This window comes from Castanea sativa, chromosome 3, assembly GCF_040712315.1.
Source record: "Castanea sativa cultivar Marrone di Chiusa Pesio chromosome 3, ASM4071231v1".
Taxonomy (NCBI): Eukaryota; Viridiplantae; Streptophyta; class Magnoliopsida; order Fagales; family Fagaceae; genus Castanea; species Castanea sativa.
The window spans coordinates 45,661,554-45,678,028 of NC_134015.1; the positions used below are offsets into that span (position 1 = coordinate 45,661,554).

The following is a 16,475-nucleotide window of genomic DNA, read 5'->3' on the forward strand; positions in this document are numbered from 1 at the left end:
GGAATCTAAGCATCAAGAAACCAAAACATGAATGCATCTATTTTTTCCTTTAAAATAACACATCATGAAAGAGTGTAGAGTGTAAACAAAGAAGTCGTTTGAAGTTAGTTAGTTCTCCGTTTTTAGTCACATCACTTGATTATAATTATTTAAATTGACATATATCTTATCTCATCTCTTCAATCCGTACCTTTTTTTTTTTTTGAGAAACAAAACTTTGATTATTATTAAGAAACAAGTAAATTTGCCTAATAAACATCAAAACAATAGAATAAAACATCTTCCATCTAAATAGAAAAACTTGTGACATGACGTTCTAGCAAGGTTATGAGCTACATTGTTACCATCTTTACCAATATGTTGAAACTTAACTCAACTAAGCCAACCTGCAAAAATTTGAGCATCCCTAATCAGCAAACCGAAAGGAGTAAAGGAAGGTGAATGATTCGTAAGAGCCCTTATAACAATATCTAAGTTGCTTTCGAAAATAATCCTGTCAAAACTCAGTTCTAGAGCAAGTTCAATTGCTCGCGTGCAAGGTTGTCCAAATCAGGATCCTACGTAAGATTGTGAGAGGTAGGTGAGATCGTAGATCATAGGATCAGATCGTGGATTTGATCGTGGATCGTAAAATCCTACATTATTTGAGAAAAAAAAAAACAAAAAATATACATTGGTATGTTAAATAATCATATAAATTATACATTCATTGATATAATAACCATACATTACTATATCAAAGAAGCCAAAAACCTCAAAATGTGACACTCTATTGGAATATTTTTTATTTGGGTCCAACTGACACTCTTTTTACATTAGAGTGGAAAAACTTGGCTTATTGAGATTTTATTTTTCATTTAAGTTCAATTGAGCCTTCTGTCAAGTTAAAGAAGATTGCAAGAAACCAATGTCATTTAGAATTGTCAGAAGCATACGATCCTGCCGATCTTGAACGATCGCAAAGATCCTTGAAAGATTCGGATCGTTCTGGGCAGGTGAGATGGTAAAATTGTAGAATCGTAGGATCTAGATCGAAATTTTGATAACCATGCCCGGGTGGCTGCCAAAGCTTCTAAAGCAAAGTTCAATCCATACCTATTAAGTTTGAGAAAGATAATACCAAATAAATTTGAAGCCAAACCGTTGTAGATGAAATTAAAAAAAAAAATTTCAATTTAAGTATCCGTTTGGCAAATATTATTTTTGTCAACTGTTTTACTATTCAGTTTATTTTTGCTATTATTCATGAACCTCATTGTATTTTTTGGTATTATTTATGGATCTCACTGTACTATTTCAAGTAAAAACTTTTATCTTTATCTATACTTTTATCAAAAAAATTTAATTTCAGTAATATAAGCGGATTTAAACCGACCTAAAAAAAAATTTCATTAATGAATTCATCTAATTGTATCCTAAAAAAAAAAAAAAAATTCATGTAATTGTAAGCAAAAGATACGCCGCCGCAACTGATAATTTACAAGTTCAAAAATAGACGGAAGCGATTGTTTAAACTTTCAAGAAGTGCAAAGACTGAAGAGACGTGCCCTTTGGGAAAAATAAAAGAAAGATTGTCGTAGAAAGTGGGAATATAATGTCTGCTAGCTTCACGGTACACCAAGACCTTTTGCTATGAACAACCACCACTAAATTGACACGTAGCTACAAATATTTCTATAAATATCTGCACCATCTGTTTTTTGAAAACAGAATTCCAACAACGTCTTTTCATTGCTTGATGTGGAAGCATGAAAGATAAATCTGACGGCTATAAAAGTAGCTGTTGATTTGATGTCTTACTTTTTCTCAGATAAACTTGTTTCTACGTATCTTTTTAGACGCCTTGATATGCACACACAAATAAATCTTCTCCAAAATAAAAATAAAAATAAAAATAAAAATATTATAGTGTAATTATAATTTGAAACTAAGAAAGAAAAGCATGCGGTAACAAGTGCCTTAACGATATATATTAAAAATTAATAAATACTTTATTATAAGTTGTAATACATATATTAATAATTTGTTGATTTATATATAGACATTTATTGTGTTGTATATATATTTTTGGAATATATGTGTACAATTTAACTTTATTTTTAAAAAATACATAAAAATATTATTTAATATAGTATTAAATACATATTAACTATGAGCAAGATTTAGGCACAATGCTTAATTATTGTTCCTTAAGTTTTTTTTTTTTAAATTCTGCTATGTTGATTTTTTCTTATGTGATAGAAGTATATTTCTTAGTTAAAAAATTATTGATATGTGGATTTTTTTTGCTATATAGATCTTTTCACTTACGATAGAAGCATATTTTTTAGTTAAGTAGTCACATGACTGAATTTTAAGAGGAGAATTTAAGAAATAACATCTAAAGTATTATATTTAAATTTTATCCATTATCCATGGTACTTAAGATGCTTGTTAACAAAGTCCAAAAAGAAAAACTGTTTCTATTTGACACGTTTATCACATATAACTTGATCATATTATGTATTTTTTTTTCTGTGGGAACTTCGATACGATTTGCTGTACTATACTACCACTAATGTTTGTATTGAATTAAATTAAATGATTACAAATAATAATAAAAATAATAGTATCATACAATCTCTTTAAAAAAAAAAAAAAAAAACACATTCACACACAAAAGATAGCATCAAATTGGCATATAAAATCCTCCCATGTAAAGGAAAAAATCATAGGAAAAATCCAATCAATCCTCTAGAATATATTAAAGATAACAACACTCACTGCTTACGTTGTTGAAACAGAATCTCTCTCTCTTTCTCTCTCTCTCTCTCTCTCTAAAATTTTTATTTTAGTACGTGCATGTTGGATGATGATTGTAGCTAGTTGCTACATACCTTAAAACAATTTCCCAGTTCTTTAAATTTTAACTTTTAATTATTTTTTTTAGGACATATGTGGAACTTGTTAGAGACATATGTTATATAAATTGACTAATCCTTTGACAAAATGCTCTATATTGTAATTGGGTAGATTTAGGATGAGTTTAGTATTGAAAAGAACAAGAGTTCAAGTTTAGTATTGAAGCCATGCAAATTTGTCCAAGAAACAAGTGAAGAAATATTGTTCATTAAAGCTTGACAGATCACATCTATCGAGGTTTAATATTGGAACTCCATAGTAGCTGTATCTGTCGAAAATTACGAAATCAGAGCTTCCAGATCTGATTACATGCATATCTAAGTGTATTTGTGTAAGGTTTCTTTCCTCACAATCGTAGACATATATAAGGATTATTTTAAGGACTGTCACACATAATGTAAGGTGATTATTCATGCATATTGTGATCGGAGACAATTTGCCCTAGCTCATCATATTCTTTGAAGAAGCTACTGCGTCTTTGCACCAAGGGTTTTGTAACCAATGAGCTTCTTGATCTTCATCGTTGGATAAACTGAAGAACTTTGTAGTCAACATCTTCCTCAAGTTGGTGTGTCAGTCACGTACTTGAATTTGTGCAAAGTAAGTCACGTATTGGGATCTGTGCATTATTGATTAGTCACGTATTGCAAGCCGTGCATTGAAAGGAGGGATTGTCACTACATCACAGGTTCAATTGGGTATTGGGGTAATGGTTCAACTATAGGTTGGTATTAGGTACTGAGATTCCTTTTACTTGTAACTACTTATTTTGATAATAGTGAATTATCAGGAGTGGTGACCTATAATTCACCCGATGGGGTTTTGCCTTGGTGATTTTTTCCATTTGTAAACAAATCACCTGTGTCAAATTTATTTTTCGCTGCATTTAACTTAATTGGTGATTTGTTTATGCTACTACACTTATTGCATGTAATTGAATTTAATTAATTAACTTGACTAATTAATTGATTAATTTACCAAACGAGTTAATACATTCTTGGCCTATCAATTTTTTTCTCCCTATAAAATTTCTCAATTTTCTTTTTTCTTTTACTTTGCTTTCATTCTCTTTGTTCTTCATTGAAACCTCCAAAAAACCCATCATCACCAACAATGGATAAGCCTGCTTATGACTAGAAAACCACTTATGCGAATGCCATTATCAACCAAAGTCATTGTTTCCATCCATCGTATGCTACTGAATCACTCATTGTAAATCAAAATCTATAAGCCATCGCCACTAATGTTCGTTAGAGAGAGAGAGAGAGAGAGAGAGAGAGAGAGAGAGATTTGAAAAAGAAAAAGAAAAACAAGTAGTGAGCTACATTACTTCTTGGGGGTACTATAGCTTTTAGGAATATTTAATAACATATCATGCTTTAGCTAATAATGCTAATTGCTTCGGTTTCACAGTAGTCTAATAGATTAACAAAAATTCTTACGGGAAACCCAATTTTTCTATTTTAATTAATTTAGGGTAAACTACATATTTAGTCCCTAACCTTTACACTATATTTCAATTTAGTCTTTAACTTTTTAATTGTGCCAATTTGGTCCCTAATCTTTTAGTGTCATGTCAATTTAGTCATTGCCATTATATATTAGATGAAAATTGCTTAGGTGACAAACGGCCAAAATAAAATTTTAGTTTATTGTCATATCAACGAAAACTAATTTTTTTTATTTTGGCCATTAGACACGTCATCAATTTTCATCCAAAAGATAACTGTAGGGACTAAATTGACACAATACCGAAAGGTTAGGGACTAAATTGATACAATTGAAAGGTTAGGGATCAAATTGAAATATAGTGTATAGGATAGGGACCAAATATGTAGTTTACCCATTAATTTATTATTCGTATACCATATATATGAGTATCTATATGTTTCTCCTTATAGTCATTGTAAGTTTTTAGACTCCTGGAAAACATTGTGTTTTACCTAATTTATTAGCGAAATAGTTATTTATGTTAATTATTCAGATCTAGGTTGAATATTCATCACACATAACACGCACAACAGAAAACTAAATAATATATGATGTGATAACCTAGAAAAACTAATGAAACAAACTAGTTTCAAGATAAAAAAATCTGGGGGGAACGACAGTCAAAAATACCAATTTATAGTAAATCTAACTACAGTTACCAAATTGAGCTTTGAACCCCTCAGACTTCTTTGATGTGGATTTGTTCCAACATGAACCTCCAATTTACATCTTAATCTTCAGTACACTTGATAGTTGAAACTTGCTGCAACTTTTACTCCACCGATATTAGCAATTAAGGTTTTCAGACCCGGACCGTTCATTAAACCATAAAAGGGAGAGGTTAAAGGTTTTTGAGGTTGAACCAATGTTGAACCGGGGTTGAATCGTGATGACGTTATAATTAATTAAATCCTAAATATAGATATTAAATTTACAAAACTAGCAAAATTGACTAATATATATATATATGAGGAAAATTTAATGATTTTCAAGTATATATTTAATAATTAAATGAGAAAGTTAATAAAATAAAATAAAAACCATGAAAACATTAAAATTTATGATTAATTTTTGAAGTAAAGTTGAATATCTTTGAAGGATTTTAATTATAATTTTTTTATTCCTTGTTAGAGATGGATAATTTAATTAAGTAGAATAAAATTGTGTTAAGTTTTTTTTATTAAAAAAAAAAATTGCTAAGGGGTTGGACCGCACGGTTTAAGGGGTTCAATCCCGGTTTTAGGGGTTCATGAAATTACCACATATACCCGGTTCTCTATGCTTAAAAAACTAGATTTCCATCCGGTTCCTCGTTTTCAAGGTCCAACCTCCCGGTCTGGTCCGAGTCTGAAAACCTTGCTAGCAATGTCATCTCTGGTAGGTGCTTGAAAGAATTAGAAGGTACAATAACCTCACAGTTCTCACAGAAGTAGCTCTCCAAGACTTGAAAAATGTGCTTTATGATTTTCCTTATATACCTAGTAGGTTTGAACTAAAACTCTAAATGTTTCATGAGCTGTTGAGCCTTGAAACAAATTTTGCATATCACAGATTGATAGATCAAAGCATTCTCTTGATCGGTCAAGCTTGCCAATATATATATATATATATATATATATAGATATATATATATAATATTTTTTCTCTCCAAAATAAATAAATTTTCATTTTTTTAATCTCTTCTTCCCAACTTTCCTTCCACAGCAACAATTCATAAATTACGGCCAACACACTCAAATTCAAAATAAAATGTAATGAATTCTGTAAATCAATTGATACTTCATTGTGTTTCAAACGACAACATTTTGGGTTCAAATTCAAGATTGCATCTATCTCATTATCCCAAAAAAAAAAAAAGGAAAAAAAGGCCTCACCAGCAAATTAGTTGAGTTGAAGAGAAAGTAAACCATACTCTTGCACAAACCTCTACTAGGGTAGGCATAGTCGTAACTCATAACCATGTGAGATCCACTTTGTACAATAGCCAAAGCTAATTTGGAAAGAACTACTCCCATGTTTCATGTACTTATGGTGGCAAAGTTAGAATATTAGGTTCCCTGAATCGAATTCTATGAGCGACTGTGACGTCGGCTTGCCAATTTTTTCTCAAACTGGGCCTAACTAGCTCGAACGAGTGATACCGTGATGCTCAAAATGTCGAATTCATTGTAAAATATACTCCCCCTAGATCAAGGGTTTTACATGGAGTTGCCATTTATTTAATTTAATTTAATTGCAAAAATAAGAAAACCTTCACTATAAAAAAATGCTTTTGTTGTATTAATATATATGACAATTTACACCAATTTTGTAACAAAATTTACAATGTTTTTTTTAACAATCTAAGAAAGTAAATTACATTACTTTGCTTCCTAGTTACATTCTAAAAAATGTAAAATTGCATATACAAGAGCCTAGTCTAGAATCCTTGATCTTGATTCGGAGGCTAATTTACAAGATGAGAAGAGATTAAGCAACCATCTCGCCCGGTAAAACCGGTCTTCTAGGTTAAGGTGGCCAATATCATGTTATGTCAAACAAATACAAACAATATATCATATAAACATGTTAATTTGCAAGAATTGTAAACAAATATGTGTTGGAGAATTTGACATAAAGAGAAACAAAAAGTTAAATTTGTTAGATAACAAATTAAATGTAAAGAAAGCATGAAAGTAATGGCATGTTCATCCAAGAAATTAATGTAAACAAGGAATTCCTAGCCTAGACATGTTCATATAAGCATGTAAAGGAAAGCAAAATCGTCATGTTATTTGTCATCAACATAATTGCAAAAGAAAATTTATTTTTAGACCTACCAATCATCTAAGCAATCATGAGAAGAACAAAGAAAATCACCCAGACATGTTCATCCAAGTATTTAGGCGAAAACCATAATGTTATTTAGACCTGTTCGTCTAAGCATTCAAAAAAGAGAAAAATAACTACCTAGACATGTTCATATAAGCATGTTATGAAAAGCAAATAATAACTTAGAAGTGTTTATCCAAGCATGTGAAGGAAAATAGAGAATTGTCATGCCATTTGTCATCCACAAAATTGCACAGAGAAAAACAAAACATTTAAGCATATTTGATCATTCAAGCAATTATGAAAAACAAGTAAAGAAGAATCCCTTAGACATGTTCATTTAGCGAAAATCAAAATACTTAGGCATGTTCGTTTAAGCATTTAAAAAAAAGGTAAAACAACTACCTAGACATGTTCATCTAAGCATTCAAGAGATAGTTGTGTATTAGCCTAGAAGTGTTCATCTAAGCATGTAAAAGGAATATCAATGATATATATAGGCATGTTCATCCAAGCATATCATGAAAGAAACAAATAATGACTTGGAAGCATTTATAAAAGCATGTGCAGAAACTTAAAGAACACAATTAACTACTTACTAGCATAGAGCATAAATTAAAGGGGGAAGTGATCACTTAAAGAGCTAGGGAGAGAGCAAGGAAGTACTAAACTATAATCAAAGTAAGAACGATGGTTGCACAATAATTTTTCTTTTCTACTTTCTCACTAGCTCTACAGAGGGAATGGGGTGCAAAAAATAGAAGAGGTCTTCTCTATTTATAGGAGAAGGGATGGCTTAGCTTTAAAGCTAAGTTAAAAAGCTTTCTTTGGAAGCTAAGGGAAGGGATAAGCCTATTATACAAGCTTGAATAGATTTACTGTTGATCCCCATTTGAAATTTTAAAAGAAAATTGAAGATGATGCTGAATTTGTGTTATCTTCTGCACCTGTTTCGTATTTTGGCTTTAACTTTCAGGTCAAAATTTCAATTGATTCAAGATTTGTTTTTTACAAAAGGAAATTCAATTCTCTACAACTTTTCCAGAAATAGAGAAAACCAAATTTCAACGTTTTCTAGGCAAAAAATGCAATTCAAATTGCTGCTGAAAATAGTAACGTTTTTTAAGTATTTTTCTGTTTTTTTTGAAATTTTTGATAGGATGTATCTATTTCTCTATCCAACTTATTTTTCAAAAACCTTTCTTCTGAAGCTAAGGAAAGGGATAAGCCTATTAGATAAGGTTGAACAGATCTAATGTTGATTCCCATTTGAAATTTTGAAAGAAAATTGAAGATGATGCTGACTTTGTGTTATCTTATGCACCTGTTTCCTATTTTGGCCATAACTTTCTGCCCAAAATTCCAACTTATGCACCTGAATTTGTGTTATCTTATTTTGAATTTGTGTTATCTTATTCAATTCTCTACAAATTTTCCAGAAATAAAGAAAACTAAATTTCAACTTTTTCCAGGCTAAAAATGTGATTCAGGTTGCTGTTGAAGATAATAACGTTTTTTGAGCATTTTTCTGTTTTTTTCTTGAATTTTTTTCATGGATCATATCTTTGTTGGAAAAATGCATGGAAAATAAGTGTTTGTATCTCATAAAAAACATGCGCAGCGGAAAATTAATGGATTTACTGCACTCACAATCGATAACATGTACTATGTAAGTTTCAGAATTAGAAAACAAGAAAGCGTACCTTGGTGTGGTGAAATTCAAAACCGAAGATCAGAAGTACTTGGGAACACTTTTAATCTTCACTCCAATTCCACTTAATGCCCAAGATGTGTGGTCTCTCAATTAGTTTCCAAGGAGAGAATAGGAGAGTGTTCAACACTCACATACAAACCATTTCATTTCTTGTATGTTCTTAATGAAAACACTTATGAAAAGAGACTTATGAAAACCTCCTTTTAAATTCTGTATGTATCTCTCCTTATATATAACGGATTATCTAATTAGGCTAGCATTTTGGGCCATCCCAATTGGGCTTTTGTGTGTGGCTTGGAGTGGGACCAAAAGGGATCAATAAAATACTAGCTCCAATGGACCTTGGGCTTTTCTGTTAACTCTTGACAAGTCCAAAGTTATTATTAATTATATTTAATACCACTATATAAATATAGTTGCACTCTAGGCCTTATCTATAAATTATATCCTAAGACTTTATTATACACGTAATCCTTCATAAAATATTTGTAGTAATATAAAGCCATGAAAGTAGACTGTCACCTTGAAGATTACTACATCTTAATCATTGAGTACCCGGTTTAATCCTTTAAGTTATTCATTATATATATTTTATGAAATCCAATTCCATAAATATATACTTTAGAAACTTCTTACTGAAGTGGTTGGGCTTAACTCTCTGAATAACCAAACCCATTAAACTTATCTCAAAGGAATATTTTGTATCTCCGTTAAGAGATTATGAATTCCATCTTGAGAATATATGTACCATCAACACTAAATGCGGCTGCTCAACATACTGAGGTTTTCACCGTGACTAATAGATCTCACTCCTGATATATCAAAGCAACCTACATCTCATGATTAAATCCATTATTCTCTTAGGATTAAGAGTTCATGTAAATAGAAGTCGTGAGATTTATTATTCATTTGACAGTTGTTAGAAAAATAGTAAATCTCACAGCGGTCCAGTTCAGTATGTCTTAACTCTTAAAACATATCAACATACCAACTAGAAATCTTCATTTTCATGATCAAGACAAATCATCTTAGTTGATATGTTATAGTCTTCGCAGATGAAATGCTTAATTTCATCACCGACTACGAACTACATTTTGAGTTTACAAGGAACTTGTGATTTACATCTTCTGTGACTAAATCACATAAATCACATACAATGCATCTCATAGACTAAGATAATGTCTCATTAGTTCATTTATAAATAGTCTCATATAATTAAACAATTTAATTATTAATGACATGCCAATAATTTGGATTTTAGGACATAAACCCCAACAATCTTTTCCTCTCCAAATTGTTTTTCAAAAGAGCAGATAAGATGCCATAAAGGAAAACATTTTTTATTAAAAATAAATAAAATGAAATCCAATCAAAATTCACACTTAATTAATTTTAAATTAATTCTTGTTGGAACCAATCAAAATTAAGTGTTTAAAATAGGAAGTGATCGAGCCCATTGTGTAAGTGAGCCACGATCATTGAAAATTGTTTGTATGATAACTTTTGATCAGGTGGTCCGATCAAAGCCCATGACATACCATTGTGATCATTAGAGCATCGAGATTTGTTTTGTATTACAAATCTGAAGATCTACCTTTTGGTTAAATGCAAATTGTAAAATAAGGTGTCTACAAATTCAATATCATTTCATCCATGCCCATTGGCTAATTTGGAAAGAGCTACTCCCATGTTTCATGCTACTTATGGTGGCGAAGTCAGAATATCAAGTTCCCTGAATCGAATTCGATATCCTTTCATCTATGCCCTTAGATTTCCAATTAAGAGGAAATTTGTTCACATGTCAAAGTTTATTATTATGAGTTTGAATTGTTAGTCATATTGTGTCAGTTGACATATTATTAGTAGAGTAAACATATTTTAGAATTGATTAGATAACAACAAAACATTTCAATATTGATACATAAAAGAGCATTAAGCACATATATAACTCAATTGTATGTTTTTTTCATTGCCATACGTCTAGAGAGGTTAGGATCTAAAAACATTTATGCATTTGAAGATTATCATACTTTATCTTGGTGTGTATATCATTTTATTGGTACTATCATTAATTTTGTTTTGAACTTTGTCTTGTAATTTGAAATTTGTCACTTTTGGTATCTTGAGCAATAAAATTTTGGTTTTAATATTGCTATTATCTTAATTTCAAAAATAAATAAATTTAAAATGCATTTATCAGGAAATTATTTAATTAATGAAGGCTAATGGGTTAGTATATTGAGAAATTGAAACGTTTTATGTGGATGGAATGTTTCCCCCTCTACTGTGAGGGTGCTATGACTAGGCGTAAAATTTCAAGTAACTAATTTTTCTCTTATGGATACAACAATTATAGTGGACAAAGGTCATGCAATTTTGGAGACAAAATCACAATCAACATTTCCTAAAGAATTCGTAATATTCTAGACCACTCCAGTAGACCCAAGTTTTTCTAAGACAAGAAAAGGAATTTTACATTGTCCCCATTTTGAAATTACCCCTAATATAAAAGGAAAGTGACACTCTGTACATGGTCAACAATTAAAGTAGCTAACCTTACAATAATGAATCAATGTAACAAAATGAACTAATATTTGGAAAAAGTTATTTAGCAAAAAAAAAAAAAGAAAAAAAAAAAGATATAGAGATATTTTTTAAGTGGTTGTTAAACAATGGAGGTCATATCAAAGGAGCTTTCGTATTCGAATTTATTATAGTTTTTTTTTTTCAAATTCTTTGACAACTTCAAATAACATGCCACAAAAGAGAGGCATTGAGTATTGCAACTATGAATGCTACAATTAAAATGAAGTTGGGGCAACTCAATCCAAAATTCTTAAACATCAAGTATGAAACAATCAAATGGAGCAAAACTCACATGGAAAACTCATTACCCACGACATATCAACGTAGATTGTCACAAGTGTTGTGAATATATTTTTCAATGCAAAAAGAACATATGTATTAAATTCTTATGCAAAAAAAAAAAAAAAAAAACTGGCATTTTTTAGTGCACATTCAACTAAAATGAAGTGTATTGATCTATTTATGTCACTAAACCCTAGTGCATTTTTTATGCAAGATGTAGAGGTTGAATGAGTCTTACCCAGAGACATAAAAATAGAATAATATTCTCCCACCCTAGGAATGGTTTAAGGGAATATGAGTATTATCCGAAAATGAAAGTACTAATTGCAGAAAATGGCATGGACTTCAAACACTTAATGATTGATTTACCTGAGCTCGCATTCATTTATAATTTTTTGGAGGAATTGATAAAAAAACACATTAATTCATGTGTCAAGTTTCAAAATATGGCTAAAAACGATACTTGTAAGAATTAGAGGAAAACAAAATAAGGTATCATCAAGAATTAAACGTTGTTTGAAAGGTCTCATACAATCTGAAATTGTTTTATACATTTTAAAAATATAAGAGGACTTAAGTGTAAATAGTATAACGTTTTCATATATTGTTTACCAAAAAAAAAAATGTTTTCATATATTGGTTGGATGAGGTGGAGAAGGCTCCCAACAAGTAGCTCACACACACACACACAGAACCAAACAATATTCTATTTCTATATATATAATTTTGTTTATATTGTAAGAAAATTCTTGTTTGCCTTATAATTTGTTGATCAATATTCTTGTACACTGTGGGGTTAATGGGCTCAGGAATAGGTGTTGGGCTAGAGGCCCAATCTGAGGATACTGAATGGTTCGAGGATGCGAGAATATCAACTCAAAAGGTAGTACTGATGGGTAAAGAAGCTAGGTCTGATCAAGGTTATCCAAGAAGGTGGTCCGAGGAAGAGTATGTCCTCGACTATGTAAAGCCGAGGTAGGAGAGGGCTGTCTGGCTTCCAAAGGCTATATTCTAGGAAATCTTATAAGTAAGGGTAGGCATGGTGGATGCACAAGATAAGAAGAAGGGCTATGAAATATCTAAGATAAAGCTGTTACCATCGCATTGAATGCTCTGTAGCTAACTCTCTGGCCGCATTAATGGGGAAGTGATACCTGAACATCAAGATTCATCCTTACAACTGCCTCCAAAGACTTCAGGGATAGGTTGATGGGACAAGTATCTAAATCAATAATTTGATTCATATGTGGAAGATGGGGAGAAGAAGGGGGATGATATAAAAGGTGAAGGAAGACATTCAAGAGGGGGATCGGAGAAAAAAAAGGAGAAAACACTGTACACATTAACACCTATGATTGTAATCTATCTTTGAAAGAGTGAAAGATAAGATCCATTATCCTCGGCCTGAGTCCAAGGATGATTCTTGTTACATAAATGATCCAACGTGTATGATGTTGCAATCTAGTCCATCATTTTTGTTATTTAACTCCACTAGAGCCTAGATTTCAAACCCACTCTCTACAAATTTCATTGTATTGGGCTTTTTGGGCCTATCTCATTCTTACTTTTGGGTTTGGGTACAAATTGTGACCTTACAATTGGTGCCGCCTGTGGAGAATCTTGTGTTCTAGGAAGGTTAACATTATGGTAGGCTCAGATCCACACCATGCAGAGTCTATGGGGTCCCAGCGTGAGGATCATTTCTTGCATCTTGAATAGGAAAGAGATCGGGAAGGCAGTGTGCACACAGCGCACACTAGCAGGAGTCATTCACGAGGTGGAAGTAGAATTCCTCATGAGGAAAATACTAAGGCCATGGAGTTGGAGATTGACCACCTGAAGAAGAAGTTGCACCGCTAAATGTGAAGGCAAACTCCCTCCTTTTCTAACCCTTCTTTTGAGGACACCTAGGGTAGTAGTTACAGGCCTAGGTCAAGAACTCCTCTTAGTGAGTTTTTTTCCTACGAGGAGGATAACCTTCGGGGTTGTGAGGGCAAGAAGCATTCCTCTAGGGGCTTGGGAAATGATGCTATGAGTAGGGTGTTGCACTAAATTTCCAAGTCACCCTTCACACGTACGGTGGAAAAAGGAAAGTTCCCTCGGCAATTCACCCAATTAACATTCACCATTTATAATGGCCGAATAGACCTCGTGGAGCATGTGAGTCATTTCAATCAGAGGATGGCGGTGCATTCTAAGAATGAAACTTTAATGTGCAAAGTCTTCTCCTCTAGCTTGGGACCTGTGGCGATGAGGTGGTTTAATGGCTTGAGGGCAGGTTCTATTGATTCCTTCATGGAACTCACCCAGGCATTTGGATCTCGCTTCATAACGTGTAGTAAAGTGCCTCGGCTCCTGAATTCGTTACTGTCCATGGACATGTAAGAAAGAGAAACCCTGAAAACGTACTCTAACTGATACTGGAAGATGTTCAATAAGATCGATGGAGATTTTGACGATGTAGCAATAAGGACTTTCAAGGTTAGCCTACCTACCGAGCACGACTTAAGGAAATCTTTGACCAAAAAGCCTGTAAGGAGTGTATGTTGGCTCATGGACTACATTAATGATAATGAACGGGTTGAGGAAGATCAGCAATAAGGTAAGGAAAAGGCGAAGGTTATCCTTCAAGAGAGGAGGGATTTCAGGTCGGACAGATACAACAACAATAGGCCCCGAAGAGATTTTGCTGGACAATTTGGTCCTACCACTCCTCAGGTGGTTAATTCTGTATTTTGGGAACCGGTGCATCAGCTGTTGGAAAAAATCAAGAATGAGCCATATTTCAAATGGCCTAACAAGATGGTAAGGGACCCCATGAGGTGTAATCAGAACTTTCATTGCCAGTATCATCGAGAAAGGGGTCATACCATTGGGGATTGTAGAACCCTGTGGAATCATTTAGAGCAGTTAGTTAAGGAGGGAAGGTTAAAGCAGTTTTTGTATCGGCCCAATGGGTAGGGAGACCATTCAGGTTCTGTAAATCAGGGCAACACTTTTTCAAGTCCTCCTTTGGGTACGATCAATGTTATCTTTGTTGCTCCTAGGAGGACTGGTTCTCGTCCTTCTAGGGTGATGTCCATGGCACGAACCCTTGCAGAGGATTCTAGTTCTGAGCTGAAGAGGGCTAGAAGAAGTATCCAACCAACATTGGGTTTCTCATAAGAACACAAGATTGGGACTATCCAGCCACATGATGATGCTTTGGTGGTTACATTGAGGATAGGGGGCTACGACGTGAAAAAGGTAATGGTTGATCAGGGTAGTGGTGCAGATATTATGTACCTTGATTTATACAAGGGGCTAAACTTGAAGCTTAAGGATTTGACGGATTATGATTCACTGTTAATAAGTTTTGAGGGGAAAACTATCATACCAAAGGGGCAAATTAGATTATCTGTGCAATCATGCTCAGAGGTAGTAGAAGTGGACTTCATTGTGGAGGATGCCGATTCTACCTACAAGGCCATTGTGGCAAGACCGTGGCTTCATGCTTTAGGTGCTGTTTCCTCAACTCTACATGTTAAAGTGAAGTTTCCATCTGGGGATTAGATCGAGGAACTGGTTGGGAGTCAATCTGTGGCTAGACAGTACATGGCGGCTGCAATTCTGCATCAGCCTAGGTCGGAGTCCTTGACCTCTGCTGAAGGGGGCTTATAGCAATCAATATCTCTGGCCACACCCAGGGTGGCAGCGGTAGAAGAAACCACGTGTGAGGGTTAGAGGAGGTTATTATAGGTAATGGCCCTGAAAAATTCTTTCAAGTGAGAGTTCAATTGCCACCTCAGGAGAAGGAGGAGCTAGTTATGTTTTTTAAAAAGAACGTTGATGTATTTGCATGGAATGCATATAAGGCCCCCAGGGTAGATCCGAGTTTCATTTGTCATCATCTAAATGTTAATCCAGCCGTGGTGCCAAGGAAGCAATCACCTCAGCGCTCATCCATGGAGCATTCCGAGGCTGTCAAAGAAGAGGTAGTCAAGCTCAAAAAGGCTAGCGCTATTAAGGAGGTGTTTTATCTAGAATGGTTGGCTCATAGAGTAGTAGTGAAGAAGAAAAATGGGAAGTGGAGAGTATGCGTAGACTTCACAGATTTGAACAAGGCTTGTCCTAAAGATTCTTTCCTAATACCACGTATAGATCAGTTGGTGGATGCCATTGTTGGGCATCCTCGGATGAGTTTTTTAGACGCCTTTCAAGGTTATCACCAAATACCTTTGGTTTTGGATGATCAGGAGAAGACAACCTTTGTCACTCCTACAAGGAATTATCACTATATGGTAATGCCTTTTGGTTTGAAGAAAGCAGAGGCTACCTATCAAAGGATGATGACTAGGATGTTTGAGCCACAGCTGGGAAAGACTATTGAAGTGTATATGGATGACATGGTGGTGAAAAGTAAAACGGTTTCCATGCATGTGAAAGACCTAAATGACACCTTTCAGACGCTAAGAAAGTACAAGTTGCACCTTAATGCTTCTAAGTGTTCCTTTGGTGTGGGATCAGGTAAATTTTTGGGTTACATGGTAATTCATCAAGGAATTGAAGTTAATCCTGCGCAAGTCAAGGCAATTAATAGCTTACTGCCACCTCGTAATCCTAAAGAGGTTCAGAGGTTGACAGGGATGATTGCTGCCCTCAACTGGTTTATTTCTTGGTCCGCAAATAGATGCAAGCCTTTCTTCCAATT

At 33.5% G+C, this 16,475-nt stretch overlaps 1 protein-coding gene across 1 annotated transcript; it reads left to right on the forward strand.

Annotated features, from left to right (window-relative positions):
- The first annotated feature begins 14,866 nt into the window (after positions 1–14,866).
- LOC142629037 (uncharacterized) lies at positions 14,867–15,337 on the forward strand. The gene is made up of 2 exons (XM_075803036.1): positions 14,867–14,921; positions 15,012–15,337. Exons 1-2 carry the CDS (start codon positions 14,867–14,869, stop codon positions 15,335–15,337), a joined length of 381 nt encoding a protein of 126 aa, XP_075659151.1.
- The last annotated feature ends 1,138 nt before the right edge of the window (positions 15,338–16,475 follow it).